The following is a 19,465-nucleotide window of genomic DNA, read 5'->3' as shown; positions in this document are numbered from 1 at the left end:
CACAGCGAGGAGACCGAGGTTCAATTCCACCCTCGGCCATCTCTATGTGGAGTTTGCATGTTCTCCCCGTGCATGCGTGGGTTTTCTCCGGGGACTCCGGTTCCAAAACCACATTCCAAAAACATGCTAGGTTAATTAGCGACTCCAAATTGTCCATAGGTATGAATGTGAGTGTGAATGGTTGTTTGTCTATATGTGCCCTATTTATTTGTCTATACCAGATAAATTTATCACAACTTGTTATGCATGTACATTGAAAAAAACAAATGAACAAGCCTGCCAGTAAAAAAACGAGGTTGAGGTTGTCGTTATGATTTTTATTTACTTTCAACTGGAGCGCTTTGAGCTTGGCTCTCAGAAGCTCCATGTGGGATATTTCCTACTTCCTGTGGAATGAAGCATCAGTCAACCATCACTACGGGTCTATAATCCAGCTCACTGGAGAAGTGGAACAGAGGACGCATAAAAACAACAACTGCACCCACACAGATGTGCAACATTCAACCGTGGGGGGGGGGGGGCCCTTTGTACTTCGATAAAAGCCTCCGAGCTATGTCACATTCCCGAAATCCACACGCAGAGAAACAGATATTTTCACACCGCTGCACAAAGCCTCGGCGGACGCATTAAGCCGCCAAAGCGTTACCCTCCGTGACTCATACGTCGGGAGGAAAAGCGGCTGAGTAATCACAATAATAAGGCATCATCATCATCATCATCATCATGCTGCCGTCTGGACAGTTGCTGCTCAGCGGGTCCCGTCAGCCAATCAGTGATGGAGGACTGGAATCAGATATCACTCTACAAGAAGACAACAATATTAGAGTGGAATCAGCTGGGAGTGCTGAGTATGCTAATTGTAAAGTGCTGCTAATCGTTTCCATCTCTGAGCTGGTAATGGGCTTGTGGGGCTTTTGGCTTGGCGGCCTGCACTAAAGCGTCCCTTTGGGGGGGTCTGGACTTGGACTTGACCATGTTGTGTGCTGTTGTTGATGAAGATGTGGAGATTGGCGGTGGTGTACTGGGCACAGATTAAGATTAAGATTAAGCCTTTATTCGTCCCTCAGTGGGGAAATTTGTATAATAATAGTCAGTTAAGCAGTACAAAATACACAATGTGGAAAAATAAACAATATAAACAACCCAAGTATTAACAAAATCAACAGTTTTTCCCAGAGTTATATACAAATACAGTATGTAGATAATATGAAACAAGATATATGAGATATATGACCAGTCTATACACTGAGATCTTGTTAGAAAGTTAATATGAGGCATTATGGAAATACTTCACATAGAACTTAGTATATTGCATTTAGAACCCTTAATATTGCACATGGAGGTTGATCAGATATTTGAGAACAGTGGAATGTTTTATCAGAGCTTTTATTGTAGAAAATTGGAACCAAATGAATGAATTATTATTTATTATTTATTATTTATTATTTATTATTTATTATTTATTATTTATTATTTATTATTTATTATTTATTATTTATTATTTATTATTTATTATTTATTATTTATTATTTATTATTTATTATTTATTATTTATTATTTATTATTTATTATTTATTATATATTATTTATTATTTATTATTTATTATTTATTGTTGTTGTTATTATTATTATTATTATTATTCATTTTCTACGGCTTTTCCTCACAAGGGTCGCAGGGGTGCTGGAGCCTATCCCAGCTGTGTTCGGGTGAGAGGCAGGGTACACCCTGGACTGGTGGCGAGCCAATCACAGGGCACATATAGACAAACAACCATTCACACTCACATTCATACCTATGGACAATTTGGAGTCGCTAATTAGCCTAGCATGTTTTTGGAATGTGGGAGGAAACCGGAGTACCCGGAGAAAACCACGGGAAGAACATGCAAACTCCACACAGAGATGGCCGAGGGTGGAATTGAACCCTGGTCTCCTCGCTGTGAGGTCTGCGCACTAACCACTAATCCGCCGTGCCGCCCCCAAATAAATATATTATATTAATTTCATTCATTTTCTACCACTTATCTTCACAAGGCGGCGAGCCAATCACAGGGCACATATAGACAAACAACCATTCACACTCACATTCATACCTATGGACAATTTGGAGTCGCTAATTAACCTAGCATGTTTTTGGAATGTGGGAGGAAACCGGAGTACCCGGAGAAAAAGACAATACAAATGTTGGAAAAAAACAAATATTGAATCCCAGTCGGGGTGAATGATAACATAAATATTAAGTATTATGTAATATGATATTGCACAGTGATGAGAAGGAGATGTCATCTCTTTGACAAGTGTGTGTTTGAAAGTATGTATGTGTGTGTGTGTGTGTGTGTGTGTGTGTGTCAACAGAAGGGAAGCCAGGGGTGCGTCTCAGCTGCCATGAGCTTTGCCTCTTGCTCCGAGAAGCCATCATCCATGATCTCATCCTAGGAAAAAAAAAATCCCCCTCGCCTCGCTTGCCTTCCTCTTCTTCAGCTGCCTCGGCATTCCATTTCTCCGGGCAGCTCCCACTCTCTCCAGACCAAAGAAAAGGGAAAGTCTTGCTGAGGTCAGACCCCACCGGGAGCCAGTGGGCGGCCTCTTGTGATATTATCTACTGTTGAAAAAGTGAAGACATGAAAGAGGATTAACTCTTCATTTTCCAGGCATCATACTTTTAGTACGGGATGGTGGTCAAGTGTTATAAATACTGATGTGTCTTATGGTGAAACAGTCAGCCGTTAGAGGCCCACGTTTTGGTCAAGGCTGAAATATCGCACATCGGATGAATCATGATAATTGGTGTTCTCCGGGACTTTTATCTCAGACCACCAACTGTTAAAATATTCAGTCTGGCCTGCACATAAACACAGTTTGAATCCCGATCTCAAACATGGGACTTCCTGTTGTCCCCATACGTTTGTCATAAGACGCAGGTTTCAAGTCAAGACAAGTCCGAAGTCATAGGGTTGAAATTTTCTAGTCCTTACAGGTCATCCGTTCATTTTTTATACCGCTTATACTCACAAGGGTCTTCGGGCGAGAGGCGGGGTACACACTGGACTGGTTGCCAGCCAATCACAGGGCACATATAGACAAACAACCATTCACACTCACACTTATGGAGAATTTCATTCATTCATTCATTTTCTACCACTTTTCCTCACAAGGGTCACAGGGGTGCTGGAGCCTATCCCAGCTGTCTTCGGGCAAGAGGCGGGGTACACTCTGGACTGGTGGCCAGCCAATCACAGGCCACATATAGGCAAACAACCATTCACACTCACATTCATACCTATGGACAATTTCATTCATTCATTCATTTTCTACCGCTTTTCCTCACAAGGGTCACGGGGGTGCTGGAGCCTATCCCAGCTGTCTTCGGGCGAGAGGCGGAGTACATTCTGGACTGGTCGCCAGCCAATCACAGGGCACATATAGACAAACAACCATTCACACTCACATTCATACCTATGGATAATGTGGAGTCGCTAATTAACCTAGCATGTTTTTGGAATGACAACACAGAGATGCCCGAGCGGGGAATCGAACCCAGGTCTCCTAGCTGCACGCTAACCACTCGGCCCCTTATAGGTCATAAGCACTGTTAAGTGTCTTCCAAAGATCCTGTTAGTGGGGACGCAATTTATGCAACACATTCACTGAAAATCTCTTTCACAGGTTTATTGCACGGTTATTGCAGGGTTTATTGCACGGTTAATTGCACTTGTTATTTTACAGGATTTTTTTGTAGTAGTTTTTATTATAGAGTCTGATAGCTACAGGGAGGAAAGCCCTTTGTTTTGTCAAATTGTAGATTTTACTCAAGAACATGAAGGATATAATAAGAATATTATAGGCTGTAATGTTGCTATGAGTTAGCGCATGACGATCATGTACCTTCATTCCCAATGCAATAGCTATGTGACAACAAAACCAACACTAAATCATTATTTCAAAGATTGCTTAATTGATGCAACTCTGCATGACTGAAATCACTCTTTCCCAACAACCCTGAACCACCATTGCTTCAAATATTGAGCAACAAGAGGACGAGTTGAGGTGGGGTTTATATTTTAGGGAATGCACAGCAGTCAACCACAAAGGAAGAATGCCTGCAGACCACTCATTTTGGTAAGAAGAGCCTTCTTCTGTGGACTCTGACGTCCGTCTGCCTCCTTTCCCATCAGCTGTGGTGGCCGCCAACCTCAACAGGCCAGCACGCGTCAACTTGAGCCTCTAAAACGGGGGTCTCAAACATGCGGCCCGCGGGCCAAATGTGGCACGCAGGACACTAATTTGAGGCCCCCGCCTTGATATGAAAGTTTAATATTAGTGCCGCCCGCGCAAGTTTGATACGGATGCTGTATGGTATCATGTACCCAGAAAAAATTATTACGTTTGATTAATGTTCATGTTAAAGGTTAAATAACTGTTAATAGTTATCCTCCCTATCCGTGTGGAAGTGGTAAGTTTTTGGCGATTTAAGTTGAAAGGAAATAACTTGAAGGCTACGGTTTAGGTCGCTAGCGCTCTAGTTTGCGAGTTAGCATGTGTCTCAAGACCCTGCAGTTGCGCAAAATGTTGTAAATAAAAAGAGTATAAATGTGACTATAGTCGTGTTTTGTCATGTCTACAGGGCTCTAATAATGCTTTGTTCATTTTAATCTGAAAAAAATAATTTGTCTATCCACCAACTATATGTGGTTTCTTAAGTTTTTATTATTTGCTTTTTTTATTATTATTATTATTATTATATTTATTTTTTTATTACTGAGTGATTGATTTTCTTTATTCTTGATTTGTTTATTTATTTTTCATCTTATTTTGTGTAGAAAAATAAAAAGTAAGATATTTGAGAACAGTGGAATGTTTTATCAGAGCTTTTATTGTAGAAAATCGGAACCAAAGCAAAGTTTTTTAAATATTTTTGTTTTTAATAAATGCGTTTTTTTTGTTTTTTTTTTAAACCTGCACTCCAGTGGCCCCCAAGTAAATTAAGTATGAGACCCCTGCTCTAAAACCACCATTTGATGTTTCTGAAAAAAACAAACACTGAGCGGATGTGGTAGGAGTTGTGATTATTTTACAGAGCCGCAGGGCCTCCTGTTAGAGGCAAAGAAAAACAGATGAGTCAAGCATGTAGTCAGCCTACCTTCCTGTCTGTTTGTCTGTGCTTCTGTGTGTGTACTGTGTGTATATATATACATATATATGTGTGTGTGTGTGTGTGTACATATGTGTTATTTTGGCTGTATCGTCCAACTGGTCTTGCCCAGTATGTAATCCGATGCCACCATCAGCCTCCTCAGGGCCGAAATAGAGCTGAGTGAGAATTTAATAGTGTGATACATAACAAGTGTCTGTCCAGCAGGGTGACATCAGCTGTGGGGAATCTGCTGGCGTCCCTGTCCGGGACCCTGCTGACATCGGGGGCAAACGGACAGGGCGCACAATTGAACTGAATGACTTTTACCATCAACACAAGTCACTGATAAGGTTTGTGTGCGCTTGGCCAATGCACTTAATCATACAGGTGGAGGCAACCTTTTATACACCTATAATAATATGGTAATGGTAATGGTAATGGTAATGGTAATGGTAATGGTAATGGTAATGGTAATGGTAATGGTAATGGTAATGGTAATGGTAATGGTAATGGTAATGGTAATGGTAATGGTAATGGTAATGGTAATGCTTTTATTTCATTTGAACATGCATCAGATTACAATTGAATGCATCACATAATCAGTTCACAGTTCCACATGTCCAAAAGGAGTAGGAAGAAGCAAAGCTTATTAAATCCTACCCCTCCATCTGGTACTTTTATAATCAGTAACTGTTACATTTGTTCACTTCCTGCTTTCTTAATATAGTTATTATTATTTTTTTAATAATGCACCTCCTACCAAAGTACAAGGTGATATGACCATACAAAGACATAATAGAATAATAATAATAATAATAATAATAATAATAATAATAATAATAATAATAATAATAATAATAATAATAATAATAATAATAATTCATTTTCTATCGCTTTTTTCTCACAAGGGTTGCGGGGGTGCTGGAGCCTATCCCAGCTGTCTTATTATTATTATTATTAATTAATTATATTATATATTAGTAATAATAATAATTATTATTATTGTTGTTGTTGTCGTTGTTGTTATTATTATAATAACTACTACTACTAATAAAAATAATAATAATAATTGTTATTATTATTATTATTTTAAATAATGATGATTATTATTACTATTATCATTTATTCATTTATTTTTTTTATTGTTTTTTATTATTATTATGCATTATTTTAGCTGTTTGAGGATGAACTATCTCAGCAAGTTGAAGTATTTGTGATTTTAGAAATAAGGAGTTAGTATGTTCTCTGTCGGTTGCATTATGAATTATCCTTACTGACCTTTTTTGCAGTACATTTAGCGAGTAAAAATAGGTAATAATATATGTTGGGTGAATAAATGGATAGCTTTTCAGTAGCATTATTAAAAACATAGTTTTTTTTTTATAACAATCCCGAAGTTGGATCAAGCTCATGTTTGGAACTGGTCTTACCAGTTTTTTATGTGGTACTTGCAGGATGTTGGTCAGTTTGTATATAAAAAAAAAAAGTGACACACGTGCTTTCTTTACTTAATGCATATCCCTTTCTGTTAAAGCGTGCAGAAGGAGGAAGTAGAAAGAGACAGGATGAGGAAACGGAACAGGAGGTAGTAGGGATGTATGCAGGACAAGAATAAAGACCAAAGCGGATGGTTGACAGGAAGTGAAGGGTGAATCAAAAGTAAGACACAATAAAAGTCCAACCTTTCTTTCCACCTTGACCCGCCCCCCCCACCCTCATCATGTCTTCATCTTTTCCCTCTCATGTTACTCTCCTTCTCGGGCTGTCCTCACCGTGCACAGACACTTTGCCAATACATTACACGCTCTTTCACCATGTGACAATGGTGGTGCTGATGTTGTCACCACCTCATCGCTCAGTTTGTATTGACAGGAGCAGCTGTGCATTAATAACAAAATAAAATTGTATTTAATCTAAAAGCATTTTCATGATATCCTGTAAGAAAATAATGACGTTTCCAAATGTCGTGCGTACGCACTTCCATGTCAGCATGGAAAGCACCCATTGTTGCTTCTCAGCCGAGCAGGAAGCACCTTTCCACAACAAATGTAGCGTCTGATTCAGCCCAGTCCACTTGAGTCCACTTGGCAATGCTCAAAGATGAAAGAGACACTTATTTTTTAAAGAAATGCTTTGAAAATTAAAACAATAATGGCCGTAACTCACTACTTAAGTATAATTGCAATGTTTTAACAAGCATTCTAGTGGAAAAAAATAGTAAAATACAAAAAAAAACTTGGACATTGAACTCACCTGACTCACCTGACTCATACTTGGCCAGTTCATGACCGTCAGCCACAGACCATGCCACTACCACCACCACGTTACACCCACTCACTTGCTTTGCTATATAATATCACCCCTGAAGAAGATGCTAATAATGATAAAATTGTTCAATTACTAATGATAACACGTTATATTACTAACTAATTATTCATTATTTCAATGTTACAGATTCTACATAAGAGCAAACGTTCTTCTCTCGCAGCATTCCGTCTCCTGGGTACCCATCATCCCGGGAATAGCAGCTATGTGAGCATGACGGCACGGCACTATTTCTGTTTCTTTGCTACTTGACATTGAGGGGACGGGATTATGTTGGCTTCACTACCGCAAGTATCCATCCTCTGTCACACATGCAGTGTGTATACACGCAGTAATGTGCAGTCAGGCCTTCTCTGCTGGCCTAACCTACAGAAGCACTGCATTTACAGCTTCAATTGTATTATTATTATTATTATTATTCATTCATTCATTTATTTTCTACTGCTTTTCCTCACGAGGGTCACGACAGGTGCTGGAGCCTATCCCAGCTGTCTTTGGGCGAGAGACAGGGTACACCCTGGACTGGTCGCCAGCCAATCACAAGGCACATATAGACAAACAACCATTCACACTCACATTCATACCTATGGACAATTTGGAGTCGCTAATTAACCTAGCATGTTTTTGGAATTTGGGAGGAAACCGGAGTACCCGGGGAAAACCCACGCATGCACGGGATGAACATGCAAAAACTCCACACAGAGATGGCCGAGGGTGGAATTGAACCCTGGTCTCCTCGCTGTGAGGTCTGCGCTCTAACCACTCGACCGCCGTGCCGCCTATTATTATTATTATTATTATTATTATTATTATTATTATTATTATTATTATTATTATTATTATTATTATTATTATTATTATTATTATGCTTATTTTGCACTGAACAGGAAGTCACTGCAGTGTAGCTAGCGGAGACAAAACTCGAGTCAGACTCAAGTCACAATTTTGATGACTTTGGACTTGACATCAATGACATCGGAAATCGAAATTATTATTATTATTATTATTATTATTATTATTATTATTATTATTATTATTATTATTATTATTATTATTATTATTATTATTATTATTATTATTATTATTCCCAAATGACTATTATTGTTGAGAGTAGAGTGTTTCTTGGCTGCACTGTTTCCAGTAGTGTGTGTTGATTTTAGTAGCTTCGGTGTGTTGCCATGTCATTGTAATCTACCCAGGGCCTTCAGAATCAGGAATGCTGGCCCATGTCACTTAAAACACTATTATATATACATATAATGGGGTAAGGGCGGCACGGTGGTCCAGGGGTTAGCGCACAGACCTCACAGCTAGGAGACCAGGGTTCAATTCCACCCTCGGCCATCTCTGTGTGGAGTTTGCATGTTCTCCCCGTGCATGCGTGGGTTGTCTCTGGTTTCCTCCCACATTCCAAAAAACATGCTAGGTTAATTAGCGACTCCAAATTGTCCATAGGTATGAATGTGAGTGTGAATGGTTGTTTGTCTATATGTGCCCTGTGATTGGCTGGCGACCAGTCCAGGGTGTACCCCGCCTTACGCCCGAAGACAGCTGGGATAGGCTCCAGCACCCCCCGCGACCCTCGTGAGGAAAAAGCGGTAGAAAATGAATGAATGAATGAATAATGGGGTAATTCATATTCACGGCCATTCTACGGCTCAGAAATCAACACGTCACACGCTCCCTTTGTGCATTTCCTGTTTTTTGTGGGGTTTTTTGCACATAGACCAGTCATAGGAACCTTTAATTCATGTTAATTACATGAGGTTAATTGGAGAGAAAATGGCTCCATAATGGTATTGGTATTGGTAATGAAGTACTGCAGAGATCAGTATCAGCCAATATTGGACGTGTGTAATAAAAACACAAAGCTTTGTTGGTGTTCAAAGACTTTTGGTCACTGCCTGTCCACATATGGCACCCAGAACCAGTAAACCCAGTATAAGTATGAAAACAAAACCAATAAACACCTGCCGACATAAATGCAAGGAAGTGTTGTGGATTTCTAAACATAAAAGTACGTTACACACAACTTCCGTGTAGGAGGTGACTTCAAGGGGTGACTAACCTTCGGCTGTGCCTCAGCTTGCCTTTGAGCCCAGCTGCTTCTCGAGTCCTCCATCGTCATTAAAACCGCGTGCGGCATACGTGACAGCATTGTTGTATCCCGCCACTTCTGGCCGCGTGCGGTTTTCTTTCAACCGCTGTGGCATTCAGGGGCGGCTGAGGTCTCAGATGTTCTCGCTGGTGCCGTGTCTTTGAACGTGACATCTGCAGGACTTGGCCGTATGAGTCACCTGCTGTGTGCGCCGTATATCGAGCATCTGCTGTATGCCGCATCAACACGGCCGTAAAGTCAAGTGTCATTGATCCGTCATGCTGATGATGGAGGCGACTCAGAGCTAACTCAGATACGTTACATCACTTGGACCGCTGCTCTTTGTTTACTCAGCATAAACTCAACGTTGTCTCAGGACTCTTTAGTTTCAAGTTTGGAGTCAGTTCTCAAGTGAATATGTGCCAGACTAAGTCAAGTCTCAAATCAAGTCTCAAGTCAAGTCCGAAGACATAGGGTGGAAATTTTCTATTCCATACAAGTCACTAGTGTTTCCCAAATAAAATAATATGAAACGTTTTGAATGGAATTGGGTGCTGCACGGTGTTCAAGTGGTTAGCACATAGGCCTCACAGCTCAGAGACCCGAGTTCGATTCCACATCTCGGTGTGGGGTTTACATGTTCTCCCCGTGCATGCGTGGGTTTTCTCCGGGTACTCCGGTTTCCTCCCACATTCCAAAAAACATGCTAGGTTAATTAGCGACTCCAAATTGTCCATAGGTATGAATGTGATTGGCCGGCTACCAGTCCAGGGTGTACCCCACCTCTTACCCGAAGACAGCTGGGATAGGCTCCAGCACCCCTGCGACCCTCGTGAGGAAAAAGCGGTAGAAAATGAATGAATGAATAATAATAATAATAATAATAATAATAATAATAATAATAATAATAATAATAATAATAATAATAATAATAATAATAATAATAATAATAATAATAATAATAATAATAATAATAATAATAATAATTCATTTTCTACCGCTTATCCTCACGAGGGTCGCAGGAGTGCTGGAGCCTATCCCAGCTGTCTTCGGGCGAGAGGCGGGGTACACCCTGGACTGGCCAATCACAGGGCATATATAGACAAACAACCATTCACACTCACATTCATACCTATGGACAATTTGGAGTCGCTAATTAACCTAGCATGGTTTTGGAATGTGGGAGGAAACCGGAGTACCCAGAAAAAACTGGAGAGCTAGCGACCTAAACGGTAGCCTTCAAGTTATTTCCTTTAAACTTAAAAAAGCCAAAAACTTACCACTTCCACACGGATAGGGAGGATAACTATTAACAGTTATTTAACCTTTAACATGAACATTAATCAAACGTAATAATTTTTTCTGGGTACATGATACCATACAGCATCCATATCAAAAACTTACCACTTCCACACGGATAGGGAGGATAACTATTAACAGTTATTTAACCTTTAACATGAACATTAATCAAACGTAATAATTTTTTCTGGGTACATGATACCATACAGCATCCATATCAAAAACTTACCACTTCCACACGGATAGGGAGGATAACTATTAACAGTTATTTAACCTTTAACATGAACATTAATCAAACGTAATAATTTTTTCTGGGTACATGATACCATACAGCATCCATATCAAACTTGCGCGGGCCGCACTAACATTAAACTTTCATATCAAGGCGGGGGCCTCAAACTAGTGTCGGGCTGCATGTTTGAGACCCCTGCTTTATACCTTACAGGCAAGACTCACGTAGCTCTTCTTCTATTGGAGCGGCTGCACCTAGCAGGCAAACACCACTATAGCCCAACCCCTCACAATACTGTACTCCTGTCGCTACAATAGCTTAAGAAAACAAACAAATCCACATAAAAATATGTCGAAATATTTTTGTACTTCTCAGGTGACAAGCCTGTCAAGTCAAAGTACAATAGCCTTTTTCAGTGTTCAGGATGCAGGTGCTTCGGTTGCTCACACGTCAGCACAAGCGGAAACGAAAATATTATGTTTACTATAATTACAACATCAAGACAGAGCCAACAGAAACCAGACGGTGTTATCGTGAAAGCGTGCTAGACATTTTAAAATATCACAATAACTTAAGCTCAGACTCCGGAAAAGCTAAACCGGGGAGGTCTAAATGTACACTTGACCTTAGTTAGCTGATGATTGAAACACAATGTCATGATTGTTTTTGGTCGGTTTTTAAACTCACAATGAATAAAATGAAGCAGCAAAAACCAAGAGTGGAGAATTCTTATAGTTTATTGATTTTGTTCTGAGAAAAAAAAAAAAAGTCACATTAATAAAAATCACTTCAGAATTGCATTTTTTTTTTTTTTGAAAGCATGGAACATTTGAATTCACATTTCTTTGTGTTTCTTGACAGTTACTGTAAGTGTTTGGCTTTAAATGATGGTAAGACAAAAAAAAGTTATTTCAACAGTGCTTCAGCTCAAGGCCCCCGTATGTTATATTGGGCTCCCTTTTGAATATACAGTATATACAGTATTTGTATATACTTTTTTTTTTTAAATCACCACTGAAGGTGTCCCAGCTTTAATGTGCAGGATTCCCAACAATGGTTGTTTTCAGTGAAAACTCTAATCAGTAAAAAAAAAAAAAAAAAAAAATCACAGTGCTATTGATTATATTCTGCCTAAATTACAGGCCATTTTTAAATTTTTTTTAAATAATACATTTGCCTCCTGGGGCTATGAGCATTGTATTTTTTTAATAAATAATACCCAATAAGGAATACAAAACAACTGTAACATCCATGTTGAATTGTTGAAGGAGGTTAATTAAACCTACATAAATACAGTTAGCTTAAATAAATAAATTAAAAGTATAAATATACTGTTTACTGTACAGGAAAAATAAAATAATGCACTAAATGCAAAAAATATAAAATGCTGCCTGTTTTTTTTTTTTTTTTTTTTCGAGACAAAAATTCCACATTGAGCTCTTTTGTTAATGAATTGGATTCAGTTCAGTCTGAAAGTTGTCTTCACACAATCAGGAAGCAGCAAATGTTCCTTTTCTTCCCATTCCTCGGTGCTCCCCACTTTTCCATACTAGTCCATTCCCTGGCTTGTCCCGTATTTCCACCTTCAGATGTGGCCGTCTTGTCTTTGCCCGAGGCCTACAGGAATACGCTGAGCCGTCCATATTTGTTGAATGTGAACATCCAGCAAAGGTTGAAGCAGACACCCCTTTGTTCCCTTTCTTCATCTGCTTGCGTTCCTTTCATTTTCTCCAGGACCCTTCCTTCTCCTGTCCTTCTATTTTGAGGTAGTATCTCCACTCTTTTGCCTAACATAAGGGGAGAAACGAAAGCAAATGATTAGTTATGTAGTTCAAATTCAGGGAAAAAAACACCAAAATATTTGTCAGTGTGTGTTTTTTAGTGCTGCTTTTACTATACCAGGGGTCTCAAACATGCGGCCCGCGGGCCAAATGTGGCCCGCAGGACACTACTTTGTGGCCCCTGCCTTGGTATGAAAGTTTAATGTTAGTGCGGCCCGCTCAAGTTTGATATGGATGCTGTATGGTATCATGTACCCAGAAAAAATTATTACGTTTGATTCATGTTCATGTTAAAGGTTAAATAACTGTTAATAGTTATCCTCCCTATCCGTGTGGAAGTGGTAAGTTTTTGATATGGATGCTGTATGGTGTCATGTACCCAGAAAAAAATATTACGTTTGATTAATGTTCATGTTAAAGGTTAAATAACTCTTAATAGTTATCCTCCCTATCCGTGTGGAAACGGTAAGTTTTTGGCTTTTTAAATTTTTTATTTTTTTTTATCCTCCCTATCCGTGTGGAAGTGGTAAGTTTTTGGCTTTTTAAATTTTTTATTTTTTTTTTATCCTCCCTATCCGTGTGGAAGTGGTAAGTTTTTGGCTTTTTTAAGTTTAAAGGAAATAACTTGAAGGCTACCGTTTAGGTCGCTAGCTCTCTAGTTTGCGAGTTAGCATGTGTCTCAAGACCCTGCAGTTGCGCAATATGTCGTAATGTAAAAAAGTTTAAATGTGACTATAGTCATGTCTACCCACCAACTATATGTGGTTTCTTAAGTTTTTATTATTTGCTGTTTTATTATTATTATTATATTTATTTATTATTGATTGATTGATTTTCTTTATTCTTGATTTGTTTATTTATTTTTCATCTTATTTTGTGCAGAAAAATAAAAATTAAGATATTTGAGAACAGTGGAATGTTTTATCAGAGCTTTTATTGTAGAAAATCGGAACCAAAGCACTGAAAAAGTTTGTATATTTTTCTGTTTTTAATAAATGTGTTTTTTTGGGGACCCTAGCTCCAGTGGCCCCCAAGTAAATTGAGTTTGAGACCCCTGTACTATACTATTCTATTGGCAGCCGTCCGGGCACAATCTAGTCTCACAGGGATGCTGGAGCCTACCCCAGCTAGTGACTACCCACACAAGCTGTTGAACCGCTACATACCCACAACCTTTAAAAAAAACACTTGTCATGTTCTACCGCTGATTCACAAGTTGGAGCCTATCCCAGTTAAGAACCGCTACACTACCAGTGGCCATTCATTTTTTAACCAGTACCTTTGGAAAACTTCATTAGAGCAGGAGCCTATCCCAGCCGACTATGGGCAATAGGCGGACTATTATACTAGCTAGTCATCCTGCTGTGTGAACCACTACACTAGCAATCTTATATTGCGCCAACTCATGGAGAAGCTGGAGCCTATACCACTTGAGTTAGCTGTATGAACCGCTACACTGCCAATATATTGGTTCAGGTCACTGAAAAGCTAGAGCCTATACCAGTTGAGTTAACAGTATGAACCGCTACACTACCAATATATTGGTCTAGGTCACAGAAAAGCTAGAGCCTATACCAGTTGAGTTAACAGTATGAACCGCTACACTACCAATATATTGGTCTAGGTCAAGGGAAAGCTAGAGCCTATACCACTTGAGTTAGCCGTATGAACCACTACACTACCAATATATTGGTTCAGGTCACAGGAAAGCTAGAGCCTATACCAGTTGAGTTAACAGTATGAACCACTACACTACCAATATATTGGTCTAGGTCACAGAAAAGCTAGAGCCTATACCAGTTGAGTTAATTGTATGAACCGCTACACTACCAATATTATCTTTTTCTAAGTCATGCTGAAGCCCGACCATATACCAGTTGACTTGCATGAACCACTACACTACCAATATTATCTTTAGCCAGGTCATGGGGAAGCTAGAGCCAATACCAGTTTAGTTAGCTGTGTGAACCACTACACTATCAATCTTATCTTGTTCCAAGTCGTGGAGACGTTAGCACTTATGGCACATTAGTTAGCTGTATGAACCACTACACTACCAATATTATCTTGTTCCAAGTCATGAAGAAGCTAGAGCCTATACCAATTGAGTTAGCTGTATGAACCACTACACTACCAATATTATCTTGTTCCAAGTCATGAAGAAGCTAGAGCCTATACCAATTGAGTTAGCTGTATGAACCACTACACTACCAATCTTATCTTGTTCCAAGTTGTGGAGACGTTAGCGCATTTAGCAGTTTAGTTAGCTGTATGAACCACTACACTACCAATCTTATCTTGTTCCAAGTCGTTGAGACGTTAGCGCCTTTAGCAGTTTAGTTAGCTGTATGAACCACTACACTACCAATCTTATCTTGTTCCAAGTCGTGGAGACGTTAGCGCCTATAGCAGTTTAGTTAGCTGTATGAACCACTACACTACCAATCTTATCTTGTTCCAAGTCATGAAAAATAAGATCTTATACTAGTTGACTTAGCTGTGTGAACCACTACACTATCGGTTTTCTACTACTGATGCCGTTCAGGTTAATGGGGGAGCTGGAGCCTATCCCATCTGACTTTGGACTGACCACATCATCATCTGTGTGAACCACTACACTACCAATATTATCTTGTTCCAAGTCATGAAGAAATAAGATCTTATACTAGTTGACTTAGCTGTGTGAACCACTACACTAACAATATTATTTTGTTCCAAGTCATGAAGAAATAAGATCTTATACTAGTTGTCTTAGCTGTGTGAACCACTACACTACCAATATTATTTTGTTCCAAGTCATGAAGAATTACGATCTTATACTAGTTGACTTAGCTGTATGAACCACTACACTACCAATTGTATTTTTTTCCAAGTCATGAAGAAATAAGATCTTATACTAGTTGACTTAGCTGTGTGAACCACTACACTAGCAATACTATTTTGTTCCAAGTCATAAAAAATAAGATCTTATACTAGTTGACTTAGCTGTGTGAACCACTACACTAACAATATTATTTTGTTCCAAGTCATGAAGAAATAAGATCTTATACTAGTTGACTTAGCTGTGTGAACCACTACACTACCAATCTTATCTTGTTCCAAGTCATGAAGAAATAAGATCTTATACTAGTTGACTTAGCTGTGTGAACCACTACACTACCAATATTATTTTGTTCCAAGTCATGAAGAAATAAGATCTTATACTAGTTGACTTAGCTGTGTGAACCACTACACTAACAATACTATTTTGTTCCAAGTCATGAAGAAATAAGATCTTGTACTAGTTGACTTAGCTGTATGAACCACTACACTACCAATTTTATTTTTTTCCAAGTCATGAAGAAATAAGATCTTATACTAGTTGACTTAGCTGTGTGAACCACTACACTACCAATATTATTTGTTCCAAGTCATGAAAAAATAAGATCTTATACTAGTTGACTTAGCTGTGTGAACCACTATACTAACAATATTATTTTGTTCCAAGTCATGAAGAAATAAGTTCTTATACTAGTTGACTTAGCTGTGTGAACCACTACACTACCAATATTATTTTGTTCCAAGTTATGAAGAATTACGATCTTATACTAGTTGACTTAGCTGTGTGAACCACTACACTAACAATATTATCTTGTTCCAAGTCATGAAGAGATAAGATCTAATGCTTGTTGACTTAGCTGTGTGAACCACTACACTACCAATTTTATTTTTTTCCAAGTCATGAAGAAATAAGATCTTATACTAGTTGACTTAGCTGTGTGAACCACTACACTAACAATATTATTTTGTTCCAAGTCATGAAGAAATAAGATCTTATACTAGTTGACTTAGCTGCGTGAACCACTACACTACCAATTTTATTTTTTCCCAAGTCATGAAGAAATAAGATCTTATACTAGTTGACTTAGCTGTGTGAACCACTACACTACCAATATTATTTGGTTTGGTATACTTATTTGGTATATTTATTTGGTTTTCTACTACTGATGCCGTTCAGGTTAATGGGGGAGCTGGAGCCTATCCCATCTGACTTTGGACTGACCACATCATCATCATCTATGTGAACAACTACACTACCGGTAGCCCTTCAGATAACTTGCCTTCATCTTCTTTAAGGGTTTATGAACTGATATTGTACTCACCCTTCTTTGTCTCTTCAGTGGTTGGATGCTAACCCTAACTTGACCTTCTCCTCACTCTCTACATCATACGCTCCCCGCTTGTGAAACCTGGAATCAATGAGAACACGGGGGCTCCTTAAAAAGACTATTTTGCTACGAAAAAAGCCCTTCACCCCTAGCATATGTGTGTGTGTGGAAGTGTGCATGTTTAGCAGGTGTGGACTCACCTGAGCATGAGTAGAAGGCCGATGATGGTGAGGCAGATGGACGACAGCACCACAGCCACCACAGCCAGAGCCGTGGATCGGTTGTAGCTCTCCGCGGGTTTCTCCAAGGGCAGGGTGACAAACTCGCACCTTTTCCCGGAGTAACTCGGATGGCACCTGTAAGGATGATGAGACGTGGATTCATAATTCAGATCCACGTCACGGGGAAAAGTGTCCCGGATGAGGTACTCACACACAGGATGGGAGTCGGATGTCTCTCAGGTACTGACAGGTGCCGTGAATGCAGAAGTCCTTATATTTCTTCATGCAAGGATTCCTCTTCTTTCCTTTTCCTTTACCCTTCTTTCTCCCTTTTCTTCTTCTTTGTCCTTCTGTGTTTTCCGGTTCCAAAATAGCTGATGGATCTCTGGGTTTGCTTGACATAGCAACTAAAAAAAATCACAAAAAAATAAGTTCATAAATGTGATTAAATTGCAATAATCTGTGTTAATTGTGAGATATTTACCTCTTGGTACTTCCACTTCATAATCGCCGGATATGCTTTCATCGTAATCCTCTCCATCGTAGTAGTATTCATCACCGTACTCCTCATCATCTTCCTCTTCTTCCAATATGGTGGCTTCCCCGGTGAGTTCTTCCTCGGGCCTTTTGGCCTCGCCGGCATCCAGGAAGTTGATGACCGCCGTGTGCTGCTGCCTGTCGTTGTCGTACCTGTCCACCGCGGCGCCGAACGCTTGTCTTGATGCCACTGCGAGAAGAACACAACAATACAGTTTTTGCTATTATTGTGCCAAGGTGGGCGGGACAAGAGTGGGACAAGTTTAAACATGCTCCTGAACCTCGGAGGGGGGGTTCCTGTTAGTCACGCTGCATATGAATTTGATTAAAGGCTGTTTTATTTGAATGTTTTTCTACAATATTGAATAATGGTTCATTTAATTCCTTAATTATGTCAGAATTTAACACATGTCAATAATTTATTCCCTTTTATTGTATACAATTATTTGTGCAAAATAAACAAAAGCTAATCTACTTTTGCCACAATATGAACACCACAACAAAGATATTCATGAAAAGTGAATAACACCCATATCACCCACGCCTAGTGTGGACCTTATACATGCATTTATGTTAAGCTTTACATTGACATGCTGACCTTCATCTCCACCCGCCATGCAAGATGCACAGTCGGACACTTAGCTAGGAATATGAGTTAAAAATAACAGTATCCACTTACATAAAAGCATGCTCACAAATAGAGAGACGACCCCTCCCCATAGCTAAAAGGTGTGGAGGTGTTCCAGTCATTCTATAGCTCAACCAGACTGGGGTATTTTTATAATGGTACTTAATAAAAATAAAAATAAAAATAAAAATAAAAATAAAAATAAAAATAAAAATAAAAATAAAAATAAAAATAAAAATAAAAATAAAAATAAAAATAAAAATAAAAATAAAAATAAAAATAAAAATAAAAATAAAATAAAATAAAATAAAATAAAATAAAATAAAATAAAAATAAAACCACTAATAATAACACAGAAACATTTACCAACACTTACCCAGAGAGTGAAGCAGCAAAAGCACAACAGTCCAAATCCTCATCATGATGATAATTCTTTCCAAGACTAGAAGAAGTTCCACTCACTTCCGGGTTACAAATAATCCTTTCTTTGTGTCTTATTCAAGTTTATTCCGTCTCTTGGTGTTATTTCACACAGCAGGAAGAGGATGACAGCTGTGGAGCGAAAGAGCGAAGGAAAAGGGACTCCTCGATATTTATGGGACCTTCGCTCCTGACCACGCCCACTTTCTCTTTTTCGCGCTCTCTCTCTCTCTCTCTCTCTCTCACACACACACGTCATCATCAGTGATGAACACTGATGATGACGCTTTAAATGTAAAAAAAAATTAAAATAAAAATCCAAGTAAACAATAAATAAATTAGCGGAGAAAATGTTAGTACTGAACAGTTCTATTTTTTTTATTATTTAATAAATGTTATATATTTACGATCGTCATTACTAATATATATATAAAATTTAAAATGTATCTAAAAAATATTTCCGTGGTTGCAAATAATATATTTTTAAAAAATTATTGTTAAAATATATTGTAAGACTAATTTGTTTTTCCACCGATAAGAAGCTAAAATGTGGCTACTAGCAAAGGTCCCCCCCTTCACTTTGTATGTGTGCTAACATTGTTAGAAAACGTTTGGACACCCAAGTGAGTTAAAGCCACACAA

At 38.7% G+C, this 19,465-nt stretch overlaps 1 protein-coding gene across 2 annotated transcripts; it reads right to left on the bottom strand.

Moving 5' to 3' along the window:
• Positions 1-11,788: 11,788 nt before the first annotated feature.
• On the bottom strand, positions 11,789-18,991 carry hbegfa (heparin-binding EGF-like growth factor a). Of its 2 annotated transcripts, XM_058063905.1 has the most exons (6): positions 18,780-18,991; positions 17,723-17,965; positions 17,450-17,645; positions 17,218-17,373; positions 17,012-17,098; positions 11,789-12,875 (listed from the first exon to the last, which is right to left on the bottom strand). In XM_058063905.1, exons 1-5 carry the CDS (start codon positions 18,823-18,825, stop codon positions 17,026-17,028), a joined length of 714 nt encoding a protein of 237 aa, XP_057919888.1. In that variant the 5' UTR covers positions 18,826-18,991; the 3' UTR covers positions 11,789-12,875; positions 17,012-17,025. The 2 variants fall into 2 exon arrangements, with proteins under 2 accessions (XP_057919888.1, XP_057919889.1); XM_058063906.1 differs by lacking the exon at positions 17,012-17,098 and having other exon boundaries at positions 11,790-12,875.
• Positions 18,992-19,465: the final 474 nt, after the last annotated feature.

The sequence above is a fragment of the Doryrhamphus excisus genome, chromosome 23 (assembly GCF_030265055.1).
Source record: "Doryrhamphus excisus isolate RoL2022-K1 chromosome 23, RoL_Dexc_1.0, whole genome shotgun sequence".
In the NCBI taxonomy this organism is placed as follows: Eukaryota; Metazoa; Chordata; class Actinopteri; order Syngnathiformes; family Syngnathidae; genus Doryrhamphus; species Doryrhamphus excisus.
The sequence above is the reverse complement of the archived record's forward strand: the minus strand, read 5'-3'. Positions and strand labels throughout refer to the sequence as shown.